Source organism: Oreochromis aureus, linkage group 20, assembly GCF_013358895.1.
Source record: "Oreochromis aureus strain Israel breed Guangdong linkage group 20, ZZ_aureus, whole genome shotgun sequence".
NCBI lineage: Eukaryota > Metazoa > Chordata > Actinopteri > Cichliformes > Cichlidae > Oreochromis > Oreochromis aureus.
Genome location: NC_052961.1, coordinates 18,628,898 through 18,647,666, shown reverse-complemented (window position 1 = coordinate 18,647,666; position 18,769 = coordinate 18,628,898). Strand labels below are relative to the sequence as shown.

The 18,769-nt window shown below is 41.9% G+C and overlaps 2 protein-coding genes and 1 long non-coding RNA gene across 4 annotated transcripts; 1 reads left to right on the top strand and 2 right to left on the bottom strand.

Annotated features, from left to right (window-relative positions):
- The first annotated feature begins 948 nt into the window (after positions 1 to 948).
- Positions 949 to 8,464, top strand: LOC120435414. The gene is made up of 3 exons (XR_005609712.1): positions 949 to 1,668; positions 1,861 to 2,058; positions 7,912 to 8,464. It is a non-coding gene; the product is annotated as an uncharacterized LOC120435414 (long non-coding RNA).
- On the bottom strand, positions 7,728 to 10,250 carry LOC116330833 (adenosine receptor A3-like). The gene is made up of 3 exons (XM_031753279.2): positions 9,675 to 10,250; positions 9,116 to 9,579; positions 7,728 to 8,989 (listed from the first exon to the last, which is right to left on the bottom strand). Exons 1-3 carry the CDS (start codon positions 10,220 to 10,222, stop codon positions 8,817 to 8,819), a joined length of 1,185 nt encoding a protein of 394 aa, XP_031609139.2. The 5' UTR covers positions 10,223 to 10,250; the 3' UTR covers positions 7,728 to 8,816.
- A 1,514-nt stretch (positions 10,251 to 11,764) lies between these two features.
- On the bottom strand, positions 11,765 to 14,772 carry LOC116330806 (transcription factor Spi-B-like). Of its 2 annotated transcripts, XM_031753249.2 has the most exons (6): positions 14,060 to 14,772; positions 13,830 to 13,864; positions 12,928 to 13,135; positions 12,704 to 12,810; positions 12,329 to 12,476; positions 11,765 to 12,104 (listed from the first exon to the last, which is right to left on the bottom strand). In XM_031753249.2, the coding sequence occupies exons 2-6, from the start codon at positions 13,848 to 13,850 to the stop codon at positions 11,797 to 11,799; spliced, it is 792 nt and encodes a 263-aa protein (XP_031609109.1). In that variant the 5' UTR covers positions 13,851 to 13,864; positions 14,060 to 14,772; the 3' UTR covers positions 11,765 to 11,796. The 2 variants fall into 2 exon arrangements, with proteins under 2 accessions (XP_031609109.1, XP_039460928.1); XM_039604994.1 differs by having other exon boundaries at positions 13,830 to 14,772.
- Between the last annotated feature and the right edge of the window lie 3,997 nt (positions 14,773 to 18,769).

The following is an 18,769-nucleotide window of genomic DNA, read 5'->3' as shown; positions in this document are numbered from 1 at the left end:
TTTCTCTCAACCTTTCTGTCTCTCTTCTCTGTGTCTGCCTGTCTCTCTTTTTCTTTTCTCCTTCCTTGTTAAAGCCATACTGTATTTGCCCGCCTTTGTTGGCAGGGGGTAAATGTAGGGCTTGAGGACAGGGTGGGAGGGAAGTAATGGAGGAGTGTGGGGACTTTGAGTTCAGAGAGTTCAGCTGAGGAGAGAAATAAATTCATAAACAACAAAGGAGACGTGACGTCAGGGTTGAGGGGCTGTCCAACCTGCTGCCTGAATCTGAGCCTCCATGGAAGAACCGGATTCTTCACACCACGTGTGTGTGCGTGTGTGTGTACAGTATGAACGTGTGTGTATGTGTGTGTGCGTCCATTGTCCTGTCTTTGAGAAAAGACTTGTGGTGTTCAAGCAGAGAAGCTGGGCTATTGTGGTCTGCTTTGTGTCCGCAGTTGGTGTTTGAAGACTGAGAGAAGCCTCTGGTAATGTGTGTGTTGGTATCTGTTTGGCCAGTCAGAGGACTGTGCCGCTATTATTACAGCAGCTGCGACAACGACGGCGTTTCACTCGAAACAAGCTTTGCTTTTTGTCTGTAATTGGTTGATGGTAAGCTTGAATCGAATGGTAAAAGAGTGTTCCTGGGTTTTTTTTAGAGTTACACTCAGTATTTTCAAAATGACATCAGCTCGGAGGTAAGTGCTGATTGGTTGGCTCGGTTTGGGATACCCGCTTCAGCGCCAATGATTGGCCCGCAAGCAGGCTACAGAGAAGGTCGGCCATTAATGAACAGATGGATTTATGTTTTCTCTCCTAATGATTGAGGTCATCTAGAGGCGACAGCTCGCTGATCCAAGATCTGCATTGGTGTTCAACTATCATGCTCGGGTGAGAAAGCAAAGGGAAACCTGGGAAGGATGCCAAAGGCAGGGGAAAAAAAAGTATCCACCCTCCTTGCTCATTGATTCATTTAGCTGAACTCTCTCAAAGCCCTCCCTCTCACGAGGGTTGATATTATCCCCGATGGAGGGAGAGAGGACGAATTGAGGGGAGACGAAAAGAAAAACGGGCAGAACAGAGATGTCAAAAAATACAGGAAGTCTGCCAGGAATCCTTTTTCTGGTGAGAGAACTTGAAAAACAAAAGTCCAACAGCATATATAAGAAATCTCAAGCCAGTTTGAGCTTCTTTTTATTCTATTGATTGTATGAACATGGTGAGATGGAACAATATGGCAGAAGTGTCGGGATCTGCTTGTCTCTCTCGCCATCTGTCTGTTGCTGCAGGATAGTATGAGTGGGGTATGTGAATAGAGGTGCGCTTTGGATATTGGATAATAAACATGTACATTTCGGTGCCGCTGCTAGCTGATACCTGACTGTTTTGTGTCGCCGTGTCGGCTCACGACAGTTGACGTTTCTTCTCATACTTTTTTTTTCTTGTCTTTCTGTGGCACACTCTCAGTCTTAACTCTTTTCTCGGACTCCTCCTCTTTCTGTTCCTTCTCTCGCTACAGCATGTCACTCCCTTCCTCTTTCTGTGTCTCTGCACCCCCCACCTCCTCCCGTCCTCCCCTCCTTTTTCTCTCCTTCCCTCTTGGCAGCGGTGCCAAAGTGGGCTGGCAGACCGAAGCAAACACAGCACAGGGCAGAGCAGAGGGTGATCCAAAGGCTGGTGAATTGATTATGTGTATGTCTGTGTTTTTAACTCCTCTGTTGTTGGCGTCTTCTTGTGTTTGACTCTGTTTTGGTTATACGCCACTGACAGTAATGCGAGTCTATTGCTGGTCTGTTTTGGAGCTCTTTGCTGTTGGTTGAGCAGAGTGTGTTTGATATTGTCGTTTGTGTGTGTATGTATTTTCTTTTCGCGTGTGTGTTACAGTGGCTGTGTGTGAGCAGACGTCCCTCTGTCACCTCGTGTACGGACAGACGCACTCACGCCAGTAGGAGGGGATTGTGGGAAGGGGGTGTAGCTCTCAGAGGGTGTGCTCTACTCCTCTCTTTTCCCTTCTTCCCGCCATCACGGCCCTCTTCTCCTTCAGTCCTCCGGCCCAGCCCGCCGCTCACATACAGGCTTCAGGTATTTTCCTTTTTTTAATCCTGTGACACCTTTTCCCTGCAGTCTGTCTTCCACGAGTTCCTCTCGCCCTGTTCTCTGTCCTTCATCGTGGTCTTTCTCCTAAACGTTGTCTGTTGTTATCGGTTGCCACGCCGCACTCTCCTCGGCGCCATTTTGGCTCAATGTACATAACAGGAGAAACTTTTCTGGAGCTCACAGGGACACTGCGACTCCCTGCTGGCCATCTTCTTTCCCCTGGTGTCTGTATCTCTTTCTGTCTTGACCTGAACCCCTCTTCCTCTCCCCCTCGTTGCCGCAGGACATCAGGCTCTGACAGGGCAGTCAGCAGTATTTTCTGTGGTTTTCTGTATTGAACAGGTGTCTCTTTGGAGACTGGCAGGAGGGACGACAGGCCTTCTTGGTTACTTACTGACCTCAGAAGGTTGTGTGGCTTGAGAGTGGTTGTAGCGTTCAGGTTAGTGTAAGTATAGGCGCTAACCAGTGTTGAAGAGCTGTTATGGGACAAGTGAGGCACAGATCAAATCTCTTATCATCAGGGGCCATGGCGATAGGTAATATAAGGACAATATTTACTTTCGTTGTTTCTAGCCACCGTGAAAAGTCAGATATATGGCAAAAGTTTTACGGAAACATTTATGCTGGTGCAATTGTGTGTCCAGTTTTATGCTTGTGCAGTCTAGAGTTGTGTCTGTTTTCCAAAAGGTAGTTGCTACAACACTGCGTCATTGACATCTATATATATGCCACTTTACATTTCAGATTAAGCATTAGGACAGAAATGAAACTGACGATGCTGTAAAGAAAAAGGGTTTTTTTCAGTAGTAAGACGAATGTTTTGTTTTATTTGGTTTTGTTTTGTTGTTTTTTGTTTTTTACCAACGGTGTGATGTGCTGCAGGAGAAGAAGAAATGTAAAGATGGGCGGCAGGATTTATATGACTGGTGTGTATTTAGGCAATATGTAAAATCGTCGTATATAATGGTAATTTTGATTACAGCTGTTTGCCAGAGACCAGAACACTACACTCGAATTAGACAAGCGAATATGCTTATTGACCAAGAGCCGATGTGATAGTTTAACCAAATTTAGGTGGTGAGATGTTACATTGAAATATCTGCTTACTGTACGTGTAATTAGGAACCTAACTGAACAACTTTATGCCAGTGCTACATATTGCATCTAAATATGAGTTGGTGTTAAAATGGCGCCTTCATGCCACGTGTAAACAGTGAACACGATCAGACCTTTTCAACATACCCCTCACAATTAGCGGGTATGCTACTCTGTCAAGTCTCTATTTTTTTCTGTATGTTTATGTTTTGCATAAAGTGGCAAATGGCTACATAACAAATGCAAACAAGTTTTTTAGTTCTTAATCCTGTTTGTTTTTTGTTTTTTTTTGCATATCAAAATGTGGTACTAAAGAAAGACAAATGTTAAGAGGAAAAAGGGCTTGAAAAAATATAGAGATCAAAAGTTACAGAGATAGAAAGAGAGGTAGGAGTGGGAGTGCTCTTTCCCCGCCCCTCTCGTATCCTCAGATGAACTTATCGTGTTGCCTCATAATGCTTCTGAGTTTTTCTCCTAGAGGCAGTCAGGCTTACTTCCTTCATTCAGCCTCGACATAGCTGATTGGTTGATATCTTGGCTGACCGACCGCGGTTTGGAGCGAAGCAACAGGAAGTTTCTCTTCTCATGCAGGAAGCTGCAGCTGTTTCGTCCTGACATACACTGCTTTGCACTTTTGCACGCATTCTCTTTGTGTGCATGTGCACAAATATGCACATGCACACACGCACACATGCACTGGCTTTGAAAGGGCATACCTTTCCAAGTGTTTGTGATTATATGCTGTATACGTGCATGCTTGTGTATAGTCTGCACCGTGTGGCATTTGTAAATGCTCTAACATGTGGGCGTGTAGCGACATGCAAGGCCAGGATTCTGAGCTATCAGAAACATTTGAAACCATGGTAACCACACATCTCATTAGCACATTAGCAAAAGCATAGACAAGTGGAGATGAGAGGAGAGGACAGAGAAAGTAGATGGAGAGGAGGAAAGCAACCTTCTCGTCTTTCAGGTTTTCTTCATTCAGAGATTTTAGAGAGCCATTTGACTACTTGGAGGGCTATCCAGACGTCCCTAGTCTGGAGATTGGCTGTTTGGCCTGTCAGCCATAGCTCCTTTTCTATATGTGTATCTATGGGTCAGATTGTTGTTGGAACCCGATAGTCAGCACAGTGACTCCCATATGCTCTTGGCATATCTGGGTCATATATCTTTTCCTCAAACAAACTGTCCAGCATGTTTATCTAGCTCTCAGACTGACTCGTGTCAGTTCAGCATTTGTCTGTGCAGCCATCTACCGCACAAAACCAAAACACTGATCGCAAAAGACTAGAAGCCTTTTTATTTAATTACCATTCAGCTAATCAAGATCAACTGAGCTCTTTAATGCCCACAGTTTGAGCAACTGTGCTGTGTTGTCTGTACCAGTGTATGGTTGTGTTAGTACACGCATATGGCAGCATATCTCTGCATACATGCGAGCATGAGCTCTGTGTGTTGTGCCTAGCTAATGAGGATATACAGAACATCAGAGCGGGCACCATGCCAAGTGGGATGGTAGAGGCTCAGTGCTCCGATCCTTCGTCCTTTAATGCAGGAATATAGCATTCCTTAGAGAGTGGGAGGATGAAAAAGCTTGTGTGATAAAGTCACCATGGTGCTTTTAAGAGGATCAGTGAGAATGGACGTGAGTAAGACAAGGAATCAGTCGGGGAATTCTTCACTGTGCCATCTATTGTGGCTTACTTCCTCTATCAACGCCACCGCTCCTCCCCCTCTTTAACCACCACCACCACCACCTCCACCTCCTTACTCCCCTTATTGAAATTCTGCCTGGCACACAGACACTGTCCATTCTTGGCACAAAGCTCAGAGAGCAAAAGAGAGAGAAACACACAAGAACCTGTACCAATCGTCTGGTGCCCCGTCCGTTGTGTCTGTGCCAAACATTCATTCTGTCTCGTGGACCAAGGGACCAGGCAATCCAATAGGTATTTTCCTGCCTCTGCTTCCTGCGATAATCTGCTCCAATTTTGAGGACTTTTGTTGGCAACTGGGCACGCTGCGAGTGTTGTGAGATTTGATAATTAATCCGCGTGTTTACGTTGTTTGCATCGGACAAGGAATAAATCGCCCGGTGGGGGACAAATTCTGAAGCCTCCCGTCAGTGGAGGAGAAGGAGCTAAGGCTGGTTTCCATTATATTTTTAATCCTTTTTTTCACATGGGTTTTTGTTCGTTTTAATATGGAGACGTTGGAAGTTTGTAAAACCTGTATAAAACTGATAGTTCACTTTGCTAGCCATTTTAATGGCATTTGGTCTTTGTTCGACACTGGCATGTTTAGAAAGAAAGAAGAAAGGACAAAATTAATGGGCATGGCATGCCGTGGTCAATAATATGTCCATTAAAACATTAAACCTCTTTGGCATCCATTCTGATTTTAGTCTGTGGTCCACAAAAGTCCACTTTGCCTTCTTTCTAAAAGCATAATGACGGCAAAGTGTTTCATAATTTTTTTACCGTCTTAAAAAGGCCTCCCAGTTTTAGTAAAAAACTGGTATAAAAAAGACTTGATGTTGAAATTTTATTCTATGGGCTTTATAGAGAAAAGAGTAAAGTGATGCCAAAGAGCTCAAACTGTCAGAGGGTTTTGGAAACCTCAAAATACACGTGTAACTGTCACCCAGAGAAGGATGACTAGGCTGCAGCAGGAAATTGCCTCCAGAAAAACATATCCTGGTTGGTCACAACAGAGTCGTGTTATCAGAGGGTACGAGTGGACAAGGCCCACATTTCTTGGCTTACACTGAATACCGCTACTGTGAATTTACAAACATTTAGCCATAATTCTGCTGTGACAGATGCACAGTCTGTCTGATAGGCAGATGGGATTAACTCAGAAGGCCAGATTTCTTCAAGTTCCTCCCAGCTGCCCCACAGACGAAAGCTGCGTTTATTTTAGCTGTTGACAAGAAAAAGTTATCGGGCCCAGCCAGGCCATACGTACCTGTTTTAAGCGCCACAGAAAATATCCGCTCTCACAGACGACAGTGCCCAACGGCCTGCACATGACTGACCGAGTTCAGCCTCAGTGTTTCCAAAACAGTCGAGGGAACGGGACTCCAGTTTTGTGCAATTAACCCAGAAAGCACAGAACTGCCCACAAGCATTTATTGTGTACATTTTTTTTTATACTCAGACGTCTTGTTAAATCTTCATTAACTTGACCCATTTCTCCGAGTACACACTGTGTCATATCAGTATTAGTCTGATCGCCTTGTCCTCCAAACACGGCTGCAGTCAGGGGACGTTTCTTGGCGACTAAACAGAGCTCATAGATCTGTCACTGGCATGGTGACAGAGTTGGGCGTCATGCCAGCGCACCCCCACCCCATTCTGTCTGTCTGGTCTTCTGTAGTCAGTCTAGCAGGGTCTACTGCATGCTAACTATAGGCTGGTCTGGACCAAGTCTCAGGGGTTGTGGCTGTATGCTAATTTATGCAGGCGGTGTACCTTCTAACCTCATCTCTGTTAGTCTGAGGCCCAGGTCTGGCATTTGTCTGCCACTCATTAACCCCGCAGTTACTGCCATGTCAACCTGATGTGCACGAAGCTAATCTTTATCTCATGTTTAGCAATAGTTTAACTGTTAATGGCTGAAGGAGAAGCAACGACTTCCCAAATGAATAAAACTTTAATGGAGCAAAAAAAAAAATGCCTATCTGCCCGCTTGGTGAGGGTGCTACTGAAACATTACACGGACAGGGACATGCTGTATGCGATCATGCCTTTTTCTCTGTGAAACGTCCAGCTGTCTGATAAGTAAAGTTAGAGTTTCCCTCTCGCTCAGTACCCGTGATAGAGTGTGTCGTCTGGCTCTTTTGGCTTCGCCTTAGTGCTTGGCACAGGACTGACTCTCCATCACTCCCGATAGAACAGCTGTGCTTTCTTCATCATGATGCAGCAAGCTCACGAAAAACCTAAAAGGTAGACCCTTAGAGTGTTTTAAAGCAGACCTAAAATGGCCGATGTGCAAGACGCCATTTTGTGTTTTGTTGTTGTGTTTTGGGGGGCAGAATCCCAGCTTTCTATTCAATGAGAGGCAGCTGGTGGAAGCCATATTTGCAGGCATCTGTGTGTGTACCTCCGTCTGAGAAGCAGCAGCCAGCCTACACAGGGATAGCCCGCTGGAATGAGCTCAGTTTTTGGCGAAAACGGAAAAGGATTCCTGGCACAGAATCGAGTAGCTCTTTTTTTTCTCTCTTTCGATCACATGCCAGAGTCTCAGGAAGCCAGTGAGTTGTTTGTTGGGCTTTCACACATTAGTGCTCTCACTTTCCGTCATCCACTTACCGTTAAAATTATTTGTCTCTGATTTATTTCAATGGAACGTGTTTCTTAAAGACGTTAGAAAAAACAGGGTCGATCGGCGAGGATGTGCAAATTCGGGAAATCTGCGAGGGTCTTCTTTTGTGTAGATGTGATAAATGTTTCTCCAAATCTCGGCAGTTGAAGACTTGTTGGCATGAGGCATGAGCACTTTCACTCGTGACTTTGAGCCATACCTATTTTAAACCAAAATAAAACAGACACGGAGAATAAAAGCGAAAATGCAACTAGGCTCCTTTTTGCAGAGGTTGAATTTCAAGATGTCACTCGAAGATATTGTGAAAAATTTAACTTTTAAAAGTACATGAGAATAATACTTTAATAACCAGATGCATTTCAGTTACAAGTTAGTTAATATTATTGAGCGCTTTTTTTCTTTGTGCCATTGCAGGAAGGATACCTTTGTGGATCTTCGATGTTGAAGCAACGTGGATGCTGTCCTTGGAGCTGAGGTAGTAGATTGAATAGTTGTGGGGTTTTGTAACCTCTTTTTTAAATAACTATACAATCTACTGTCTTTCCCAAGAGACAGCCGAGTCAGCCACTCGCCGACTGCCATCTCCAAGCAAAAATATGAGCTTTCAGCAGTCTTATTCTTGTTTTCACGTCGAGCAGGTAAATAGGTCCAACATTTTTCGAAAGGCGAACCTGGGGTGTGTTTGACTTGGGCTCTGACAGGGTGAGGTAGTAGGTTGTATAGTTTGGTGGGTGGGACTGCACCCTGCTCAGGTGATAACTATACAGTCTATTGCCTTCCCTGAGGAGCTCACTGCACACTGAGGAACATATGCTCATGGCTCAAGTATGAATTTTATTGCCAGATATAATAAAAAAGGAGGAGGAAGACACGCAGGACTTACACGATTAGTGTTGAATTGACTGAAAATGTTAACTTATGTGCTTTTAAAATATGTACATTTTAATAAAGTCACGTTTGTGTTAAATAAGTGGTCCAAAAATCAGTGAATGGCAACTTGAAATTATTTGTCACACACTGCAGTTGTGATTGTCATCGAACAGGAGCTGTACCGTTTGTTAGTGTATGCTGCCCTCTAGTGGAGACACAGGAAATTGCTACTTGTAGAATAAAGTTTCCACACAAATATCCGTAACTAGAATTTACTCTCAACTGGTTTCTTTCCCCAGTCTATGTGATTAGCTTTGATAAAGCTTTAAATGATGGTTGAACACAGTTTCTATGAGTAGACAGAAACTTTCTTACAAAGTCCTTTGAACTCAGTGACCAAAAGGCCCCTTATTGGAGACTGGTGTTCCATCTTTATCCAGATGTGTATGTTAATGGTTTAGCTGCATGTTAATGATCTGCGCACCTGCTTTTTTCCGATGGCAACAGTTTAACCATGCAAGGAAGCGCCTCCATAATTGACTGTAGGCCTGCTGGATCTTTGGAATGCGATAGGCATAGATCACAGGGTTGACTGCTGAGTTGGCATGAGACAGGAGAATACCTGGAAAATTTGGATTGGCTAGTGTTACATTTCACAGCAAGTGTGGTGTTAATGAGTCACATGCTCTCAAATATTTAACAACCAGCTGCAAACTGCATAAGGGCTAGAAAAAGTACTGTCACCTGCCTGTATAGAGCGTTCCCTGTGTGACAGCCTGAGGGCCTTGAAACAACAGCAGACAGTTCATCAGGTGGAGAGGAATCCAGCAGCCAGCAAACAAGATGAGAACGAGAGCCAGGGAGCAGGCCAGCCTCTTCTCCCTGAGCAGAGAGGCCTGGGTCTGAGGGCAGCTGTCCTTTAGACGTCCCTGTAGGCTCCAAAAGATTCGAGTGTAGAGGAGGGTCATGACCAGCAGGGGTGCCATTACACATCCGAGGAAGTTGAAGTAGACCATGAAAGGGAGGGAGATAACAGAGAGGAAAGTGCATGGCGGATGGATGAAAGAAGTGGAAGATGTGTTGGTAGAATCAGATGCTGGGGAGGAGTAATTGTGCCAGCCAAATAGAGGCGTGAAGCCAAGGAGACATGAAAGTATCCAGCAAACAGACACGCCGATCCATGTGTGCCTTTGAGTGGCCAAGGCTTTGTATCTGAAAGAAAGGGATAAAATACAATAAAAAGGAAAAACTGAAAATATCACACAGTGTTCACTTACAAAACAAGTGACCCAGAGTTCCGACCTCACCTGAGTGGTGTGTGCAACCGCAGGTATCGGTCCACAGCAATTGCTAGCAGTGACAGCACAGATGCCTGCGTCAACACCAGCACAACACAGCTGAGAAGCAGGCACAACTCAGGGATTAGACTCACCCAGCCATCCAATAATACTGCAAGGGGCACAGCGGCCACACCCACAAGGAAGTCAGCCATTGCCAATGACACGAGGAAGCAGAATGTTGGTTCCCGAAGGGAATCCCGGATACCGAAATACACAGCACACATCACCAACACATTACCAAAGCAACATGCTGCAGCAATAAGCACTTCTAGTACTGTGTAGGCCACCCAGCTCCATTCAGCCATTAGAGCAAGGCAACCAGAAGCTGTTATGAATGACAGAACAAATTTCCTTGAAGGCAGCTGAGTAACATCCAACGCAGTTGATGGTTTGTTGCTAAGAAAGTCTGTTGTTCCTTTTGGCTTCAATTTAGCAAAAAAGGCACTGAGCTGACACTTTTTATATGCGAACATGCATGCGCTTATACGTGCACAAACAACAGGCATGCACTCCATGGAGACACCATCTGTATTTCATCAGTAAGTGAAGAGCCTTTCCCCATTCCGAATAATGTAAATGTGGGTTTTTCCACCCAAGGGGTGTGTTTCGTGCTGTAAGGGGTGAAAAAAAAGTTGGAATTGCAGCAAGACGACATTTAAAAGTTCTCAGTTACGACAAGTCCAAGTAGAGATGTATCATGAGCAAAACGTAGTGTATCGAATGAATCAAAAGCAAAAGCTTTCATGCAAATAAAAGTCCCATCCACAATGTTATGAAGCCAAAGGTTTTTAATGGCATATAATGGTTATATTTATTACCTAACTGAATTGTTATTACAGTTGCATTTTACTCTGAGCCTTTTTTGATGCCTTACAGCTTAAGGCTAAAAATCACTAGTCTTGACTAGTGGAGAGAATGATCTACAAGAGTTCATCATCTATGAGCTCAATTTTGAATGTTAAATTTTAAGCCACAAGGTACTTGGTAACCACAGCAAAGGAAACATGGATTTCAGGAAAAGGTAGAATTTCTTTTCTGCCTTTCTTTTGGAATGGAAGAATCGAAACAGGTACTTCAAAATCATACATAAATACAATACATGAATACACTAAATTAGTCACTTTTACTACTTGACATTGCTAATGTGGCAGGAAGAAACTACTGGAACAAAACCTGTGAGTGTGTTCTATAAAATCAAGTTTGATGACCTATGTGGGGTGGGCTTTTAGAATGGTATACATATTGTACTATTGTTTATTTAACTTGGGACTGAAATTCAGTTTGGCAGCTTTATAGGAAAAAAAAGTACTACTCTACCTCTCATCCAAGTTTAGGGTGTGTGTCTGTGTGTGCTGTCTTCTGTGTGTGCATGGGGGACTTTTTAGATGTTACTGATTAACACGTCTGTTTTTAGTGGCGGTTTTTCACTGCATGCTCACTTTGCATACAATTTTGGCTGTGGGTGCAGGTCTGTCTGTCCATATCTGTGTTTGCTTCAGTTTGAAAGCACATCTGTGTTTATTTGAGCCACATGCACTGCGCAGGTTATCTTTATCATTTTAGACAGACACAGACAAGCATATAGTCAGATGTTCTGAAAATATGTGTAGATTTATTTTATCATTAAAAAAAAGACATTTTTGACACAAACAGATCATGTTTTCTTAACCAAAATGAAGAAGATGATTGTATACTGTATCTGCTAAATATCTGCGATACAGAATCACACACAAAGAAGAGAAATTTGCTACTTTTCTTTAAAGGATTTAAGTTCTACTTATAAAGTAGATGTTATACAATAACCTTTTCGATTTACATGATAAAAGCCAGATTACCTCTCCCACCTAGCCTGTACCTGAAGTTTGCGTTTCCAGTTCATCCCCTCACACTGAATACAATGTGGGTCTGTATGTATAACTGACTCTGAGCTACGGTGTATCCGTTTCTGGCTTTCAAATACTCAGTATTCATTTGTTATTCAAAAATGCCACAGAACTATAATAAGCAGACAAGAGATTCATGGGACTTCCCTTGACATCCTTTGTCCTTATTCTATTTCTATGCTAATATAGATTCTCAGTCATTGTTTCTACATTGTATTTGAGTCTCCCTGTAGACATTTTAGCGTCTTCTCATCAAAGCGGTAGGTGAGCTTCCGTTTAACTTTGTGAATCTCGCCTGTGCGAGAGTAGTTCCTTAGAGCCCGTGCCATCTTCTGGTACGTCATGGGCTTGCGATTCCCCTTTCGCCGACCCCACAGCTGGGCCAGGCTCTCCTTGTTTTGGGAAGAGAACTGAAATGTGCCAGAGGAGGACTGGACCCACCAGATGCAGCTACGCATCGATGGCGTCTGAAGCATCTCAAACAGGAACTGGAACAGCCGCTCCTTCCTCTTTCCTTAGGAGGAAAAAAGGGATGTAAATACAAATATGAGGTAACACTGTCTCATTTGTGCGTGCATGAAAACAGAATGCTGTGTGGGAGAAGTTTGATATTTGTAGGCTGTTGAGAGTTTTAGTACTTACACACACATGTTCTAAATGTTATTTCCTTGGTTCTATCTATAAATGTTGTGTTGTTGTTGTGTGTGTGTGTGTGTGTGTGTGTGTGTGCCACTCTACCTGACAGTGGTGCAAGAGGCAGGGGATCTCTGTCCTTCCTGCTCCCTGTGTCAGAGGATGGTGATGGCGAATCCTGGTACTGGGAGCTACTAGACTGGGAATCTGAGTCAATGTATCCAGATGCCTCATCGGAATATGCTATGTGTCCCTGTGGTGAACACACACACACACACACACACACACACACACACACACACACACACACACACAGACAAAAAAGTGTAACTATCTTCATAAATCATATATAACACCAATGAAATGGCTCATGTTAGTCTAATACTGCGAGTTGATCAAGCCTGTCACACATTAATGACTCACAGTATGAAAAGATAATTAAGGCTAAATTTACAAGGAAGCTGAGGTTCTTGAACTTACCCATTGGTTGTCATGGGGACTAGGCCAGGCTGCAGGCTGCTGTCTGTATTCCTCACTGTGAGGGCCACAGTGCCACTCATAAGCATGCTGACCTGACCAACTATTCTCTATAGAGAAACACACAAGAGATATAGTGATATGTACAAATACTCCACACTCAGAGACACTCTGGCATCTCTCTCTTATCTGTTCACCCCGACCATCATTACCATCATGACACTAACCTATAATTCTGGTGCCTTGGTGGGAGTGTATGTGTTGCCCCATTGAGGGCAGAGGTGATGCAGGCGTCTGTGCAGGCTGGACCTCCAGTGAATGCTCCTGTAGGTACTCCTCGATGACTTCCAGGTCAACCTCAGGGCAGGAGGAAGGAGCCACTCCACTCCAGGCCCCCCTGCCTCCACTTAGCTTGATCTCGGTTGCATAAGCCATCTGACAGACACACGGCAGGACATAATGAACATTTGCATTTGTTGTATCTATTGTCAGTGATAGCCTGAGGCGTTACTATGAGACATAACACCCAGTTTGTTTTGTTTTTTCTTTTTTCTCATGAAGCCCATTGATGTTTTGTTGTGTGTCACTGTTGTGCTGTGATGCATCACACAGTGAATGATTTTGCTATCTGAAGATCACTGATGGAGGCATTCATCAATTTTGAATGAGCCTCGGTCTGTTTAGACCCCTAAAAAAGGAGCACAGATCATTCTTATAATATGATTAATTTAAATAGCACACATTTGGAAAACTTAAAAAAAAACTATCGGACACTAATGAAATTAATTTGATCCTAGCTCTGTGCTGAAGGATTTGTGTTTTGGATAAGAGCCAAGGAACAACACTGCAAGCATGTGTATTTTGGTTTGACTGGCAAATTTATGCAAGTGTTTGTGTTTTCATGGCCACAGATAACATTCAGGTAACCGTACCATATGGCTTAGCTTTTAATAACCTATTTTCAAATAGCCTTTTACCCTCAGTCTATGCATAGATGACACGTTAATATTTAAGACCAAATTGTCACTGAGATCCAGTTATAAATACATACATTTGCCTTTCTTTGCATTTCACACAATGCCCAACAAAAAATAGAGAAATTGTCAAAAAAAAATATGATCAAACTCACCGTCTCGATTTCTGTCAGCATACTAAAAGGACGATCTGGAAAGAGAAGACGACCTCATCAGTTGCTAGAACCAAAGGTCAAAACTTTGACAAACATGAACTGAGAAGTGAAAGAGGCTGTCACACACAAACTCTAGACCACTTCTCTAACTTATCAGACACCATCATATGAAAAGAAAAGACAAAAAATAACCTGACTTGAGTGAATAAGCACAGCAAAGATAGATGTACCTTTCTAGGTCAAAGGCGTACTCCTGAGTGCGGTACAGTAAAGTAATATCCTCAGGCATTAAGAGGCGGAGATGTCAGAATGTGAATGCTCACCTGTGTGATGTTCCACCTGGATGTCACCTCTCTTATACTCTATGCACACATGCCCTCCTTCACCCTCTCATTGGCCAGTGAGTGCTGTCAGGGAGTGGTTTAGTTTGCCTATCTATTGTCTCTTAATACAATGTAATTTTTACGTTAGTATTATCCAAAGAAGTGCTACTGTAAGGTCACTGTTTTTATAATCGTTTTCAGATGTACAGACATTTAAATGACAGCAATAAAGTTTGTCCTTTTTTTGTAGATTGTCAGTGTTTCACATTTTAAGGGCTCCCTGGAGTCAAAGCCTGTGGTGTGTCTGTGGTTTCTTATCATTTCATTTGGCACAGAGGAGGTGCCACGGAGGATAATAATGTGGCTATATTATTTTGATTTTACATTTCTGTTATGTCAAACATGAAACTCATATGGGTAGGCTGAAAAATATGATAGAATATGATATGATATGATATATATATATATATATATATATGATAAATATGGTGAGTGATGGGTATGTTACACATTATATTTGTTGGAGAAAAACAGATTCTGTAGAGCACAATAATATGTAGATGTAAGTATATCTAAGAATATTTAGACATTTGTACTGTACCCTAATTTCAGAAACTATAACTCACATTAAAACTTATTTGCAGATGTTTTGTATTTATTGTGCACCTGATCAAACATGATGCTGAATGATGTGAATGACTGTAAGATGAGGAGGGCAAAGTGCAGAAACACTCTGACAGCATTTGTTCTGTTAACACGGTGCATTTGCATAAAATCAACTGAGAGAAGAGAGAAGGCATGTTCTCTGTGCAAGGTCCATCTAGAACTACTTAAAAAAATCCTAACTAGGAAAAAAAATCCTTCAGAATATAATGCCTTTCATTGTCTGCCTAAATACCAGATTTTAATTATCAATGCTTCGATGTTGGCGTTAAAAAGACAAAAAAAATTCTTAAAACACTTAAAAAACATCCTTACATCCTTAGGACAGTAATGCAGTTAAGGTAAAATAGTGCTGTAAAAGTAAAATGTTTCACTTCTGCCGTACAACTCATCTGTCTCACAGATAATCCACTGGTTTCACTTAACCGCAAAGTTGTAACTGTAATCTGAAATTCTCTGTTATCCCAGTGATAATGAATGCTCCTATAATAAAATGACATTGTTCTTCATAAACCATTGCAGCAGGCATTACATCACCCCGCAGGTTAAAATAACATAGCGTCATTCATAGGTCGCTTTTGATGTGTGCTGGATTGTGGCTGGTTCCTTTTTTTGTGCTGTTTTTGTTGTGTGTGTGTGTTTTTTTTTTAAATTTCAGGCGTAGATTCCTGGACACAACATGTGTTGTAGCGCAACATGTGCTTTCTTTCGCACGATGTATATAGAAGAGGGATTTCCCCAAACCTCTTTTTTTGATCTGTGACAACAAACCTGTTAACTTAGAGTCTGCTGTGTGCACAGGGGTATTAGAGCACAATCTAATGAACATTAAGGCATTGTCTGGTTTGCTACAACAGTCTCAGTGGTCAAACAAACCAAGTTAAGAGTAGATAATGTTAAAGCAGATAATGCCTTTATTCCAATGCTATTTTGTGTGTTTGTGTGTGTTTAACCTGTGTTCATTTGAGGTCCCGCAAACAGTCCAGTAGGACACGAAACTCTTTTTCTAGTGGGGAGTAAACAGGAGTGTCGGGGATTCTTTATGTTCACCAAATGTTAAACTGATGAACTTTTTAACAGTGTAGTTCTGCAAGGCATGCTGGGACATGATAAGCATCTACCTCCAAAAAAAGCATGAAGCAAAATAGCAAACTATTTTATCAAAGGCCACTGACTCAGGTACTTTTGGCATGATAAGCACTGTCAAAACAAATTCAGCACTAGCCTGTTGCCTGCTTGGATGAATGATATATGGTGCATATGAAGCCGTAGAAGCAGTGGGTATCACAGCATGATAAAAACACCGGGAATCTGGACAATAACTTTATAGCTTGTCATAGATCTGTGTACATGTTCAGGACACTGAAATATTACCACAGGCACATTCACTGTAAATGATTAGGGTACACAGGGATCATGGGTGATTGAGGGTCATTATGTCATAGTGAATGAGCAAACACTTGATTGGATTTCAGAGTCAGTAAAGTCATTAACTAAAGATATCTGCAGTCAGTTAGTTAGTTCTGCTGCTTAAATCCAGAGTGATGGTCCAATACCAGGGGTGTCAAACAGTCCTCGGGGGCCGGTGTCCTGAAACTTTCACATGTGTGCCTGCTGCAAACACCTGAATAAAATATTCATTAGCAAGACTCTATAGAACTTGACTGCTTGCTGAGGTGGCATTTCAGCCATTTGATTCATGTTACAGCAGCTCATGAGTGAATGAACATAAACATAAATATTCAATAAAAGTACTTTTAGAAGTACATTTTTCCAAACACTTACATTTACTTACATTTATTTAACTTTACTTGAGTATTGTTAGGGGTCGCCACCTCAGCATGCAGTCAAGTTCTATAGTCTTGCTAATGACCTATTAATTTGATTGTGTTTAGTGTGTTGCAGCAGGGACACGTATGTGTTTTAAATTAATAGAGAATCAGTCCAGAAAAACCTGTCTGGCAAGGGGGAGCCATATCTTCTTTGAAAGATCAGCAGTATTTCCCGTACCTAACGCATGTGATCCCAATTTTTTTAAACTGCTGACAGTATATTCCAGTCAAATTAAAGTACAACCATGAGTAAAAAAGAAATGACAGAGTAGGCTGTAGTCTTTATAATGAAGAAGGATATATGAGGGATATTTGCTTACAGATAAAAGGCCTATCCCACACCATGTCCATGACCTGTATCAAAATATCATAATTCTTTTTTATGAACCTTCAGTTTCAGGAGGTCTCAGTCACACAAACACCATAGTAGGGATTGTAGTAGGGAACTAATATCTATCTATCTATCTATCTATCTATCTATCTATCTATCTATCTATCTATCTATCTATCTATCTATCTATCTATCTATCTATCTATCTATCTATCTATCTATCTATCTATCTATCTATCTATCTATAAAAAAAATGTTTTCCATTATATGTAAGAATTCATGTTCTAATTAAAACAGACTTTCACATAATTTGCTAAAAGGATAAAATAACCAGGTAACTGTATTTTTAATAAGGTCAAAGTTCATCTCAGGAGCAACATGGGACGTACACTGATTCAGTTTTACTCAGTTGTGCTCTCAACAATCAACCAAATGATTGATGAGAGTATACCTGTGATACTTTTATTTTTCCATGTTTCATGTGTTTGGCAACTGCACCCTGAGATAAATGCTTAGAGTTTCAGTCAATTAAAGTCAGAAATGCAGGTTTTCAGGCACTCAAATAATTGAGCTGAGAGGAAAACAAGCTGCCTAATTTTTGACAGATGTTGCATAATTTTTATACAAAAAAACCCCCATGTCTTCATTCAAAATTTTAAATTACAGCAATAACCAAAAACAAAAAAACAGCTTGCAGATTCGAGGAGCTTGCCTTGCAACATGTGGTCAACATCTGAAAGTCTATATTTCACTCAGAGACATTCTCTCTTTCTGAAAACAACCCAAGTAATTTTGATGCCAAAAACGAATGAAGGAAAGAAAAGGAAAAGTCAGCTGTACAGATTTGAAAGTGTTCTGTTGTAGCTCTTGGCACAAAGAGCAGATAAGAGCAATCACCAGGTCAGATTTGTTTTACCCTGTCTACATCCATAACATTGCACAAATGAAATGAAAGTGACGACTGCAGAGGTTGCAGTAAAAGTCAGAGGCAGAGTGTTAAAGACGTGTCAGTATCCACAGTAGTACCACTCCTAATTAGCATGATTATTAAAGACATCACTGCTATCTGCAAGAACAGTTGTGCAAAAGTGTCCAATGAAATGTTTAAAGTTAGAAATAGTTGTAGCTGAAAGTGCAGTTGTAGGAGTGATTCTTTGTCAAAATACCCACAAGAGCTTCACAAAAGGATTTGATAAATGTGTTCGGAAAAACCCTCAGCATTCAGTGTTATAGCTGACGGTTAGGGTTCTTAAAGGGCAGTCTGCACCTGGAGAATTCAGGCAAGGCGATAAGGCCAGAGAGACATTGGACCCTTGCACTCAGTAACACACGGACACACACACACATGCACACACACACACACACACATGCACAGGTGGGCGAAATCTAAGAATTATTGCTTTACTAGAAAATGTAGGTGTTACAATTTGTGTTTTTGGACCTGCCCGAAGAAATGTATTACAGGAAACAGGAGCGGGAAAACTAAATACGATTTGGCAATCCATCAATGTGCTCAAGAATTTACAGCCAGGCGAGTCGTGCTTTAATGTAAATCAGGGAATCGTTTCAAGAAGTGTTCGAGGCCAAACAAAGTTATTAGAGTACTCTTTTTTCTTATCTCAAAAAGGCCGGTTAACGATCATTAGATTTATCTGCTGTACATAATCTACTGCACTGTCCTAATTTCTTGGAAGAAATTGACTGTCATTTTGCTGCTGTTGACATGAGTTTTCATATATTTCTGTGTTTCTTTCGTTGCTGTGCATTTGTAACGGTGTCCATGCGTGCACG

Excerpts from the sequence above, each read along its gene's own strand:
- LOC116330833 (XM_031753279.2), bottom strand. The coding sequence starts at position 10,222 with ATGGAGTGCATGCCTGTTGTTTGTGCACGTATAAGCGCATGCATGTTC. Across the intron at positions 9,580-9,674 it reads CGGTTGCACACACCACTCAG|ATACAAAGCCTTGGCCACTC; the intron begins GTGAGGTCGGAA and ends CCTTTCTTTCAG. Across the intron at positions 8,990-9,115 it reads ACAGGGAACGCTCTATACAG|GTATTCTCCTGTCTCATGCC; the intron begins GCAGGTGACAGT and ends CAAATTTTCCAG.
- LOC116330806 (XM_039604994.1), bottom strand. The coding sequence starts at position 13,850 with ATGCTGACAGAAATCGAGACG. Across the intron at positions 12,811-12,927 it reads CCAAGGCACCAGAATTATAG|AGAATAGTTGGTCAGGTCAG; the intron begins GTTAGTGTCATG and ends GTTTCTCTATAG. Across the intron at positions 12,477-12,703 it reads GTCCCCATGACAACCAATGG|GGACACATAGCATATTCCGA; the intron begins GTAAGTTCAAGA and ends TGTTCACCACAG.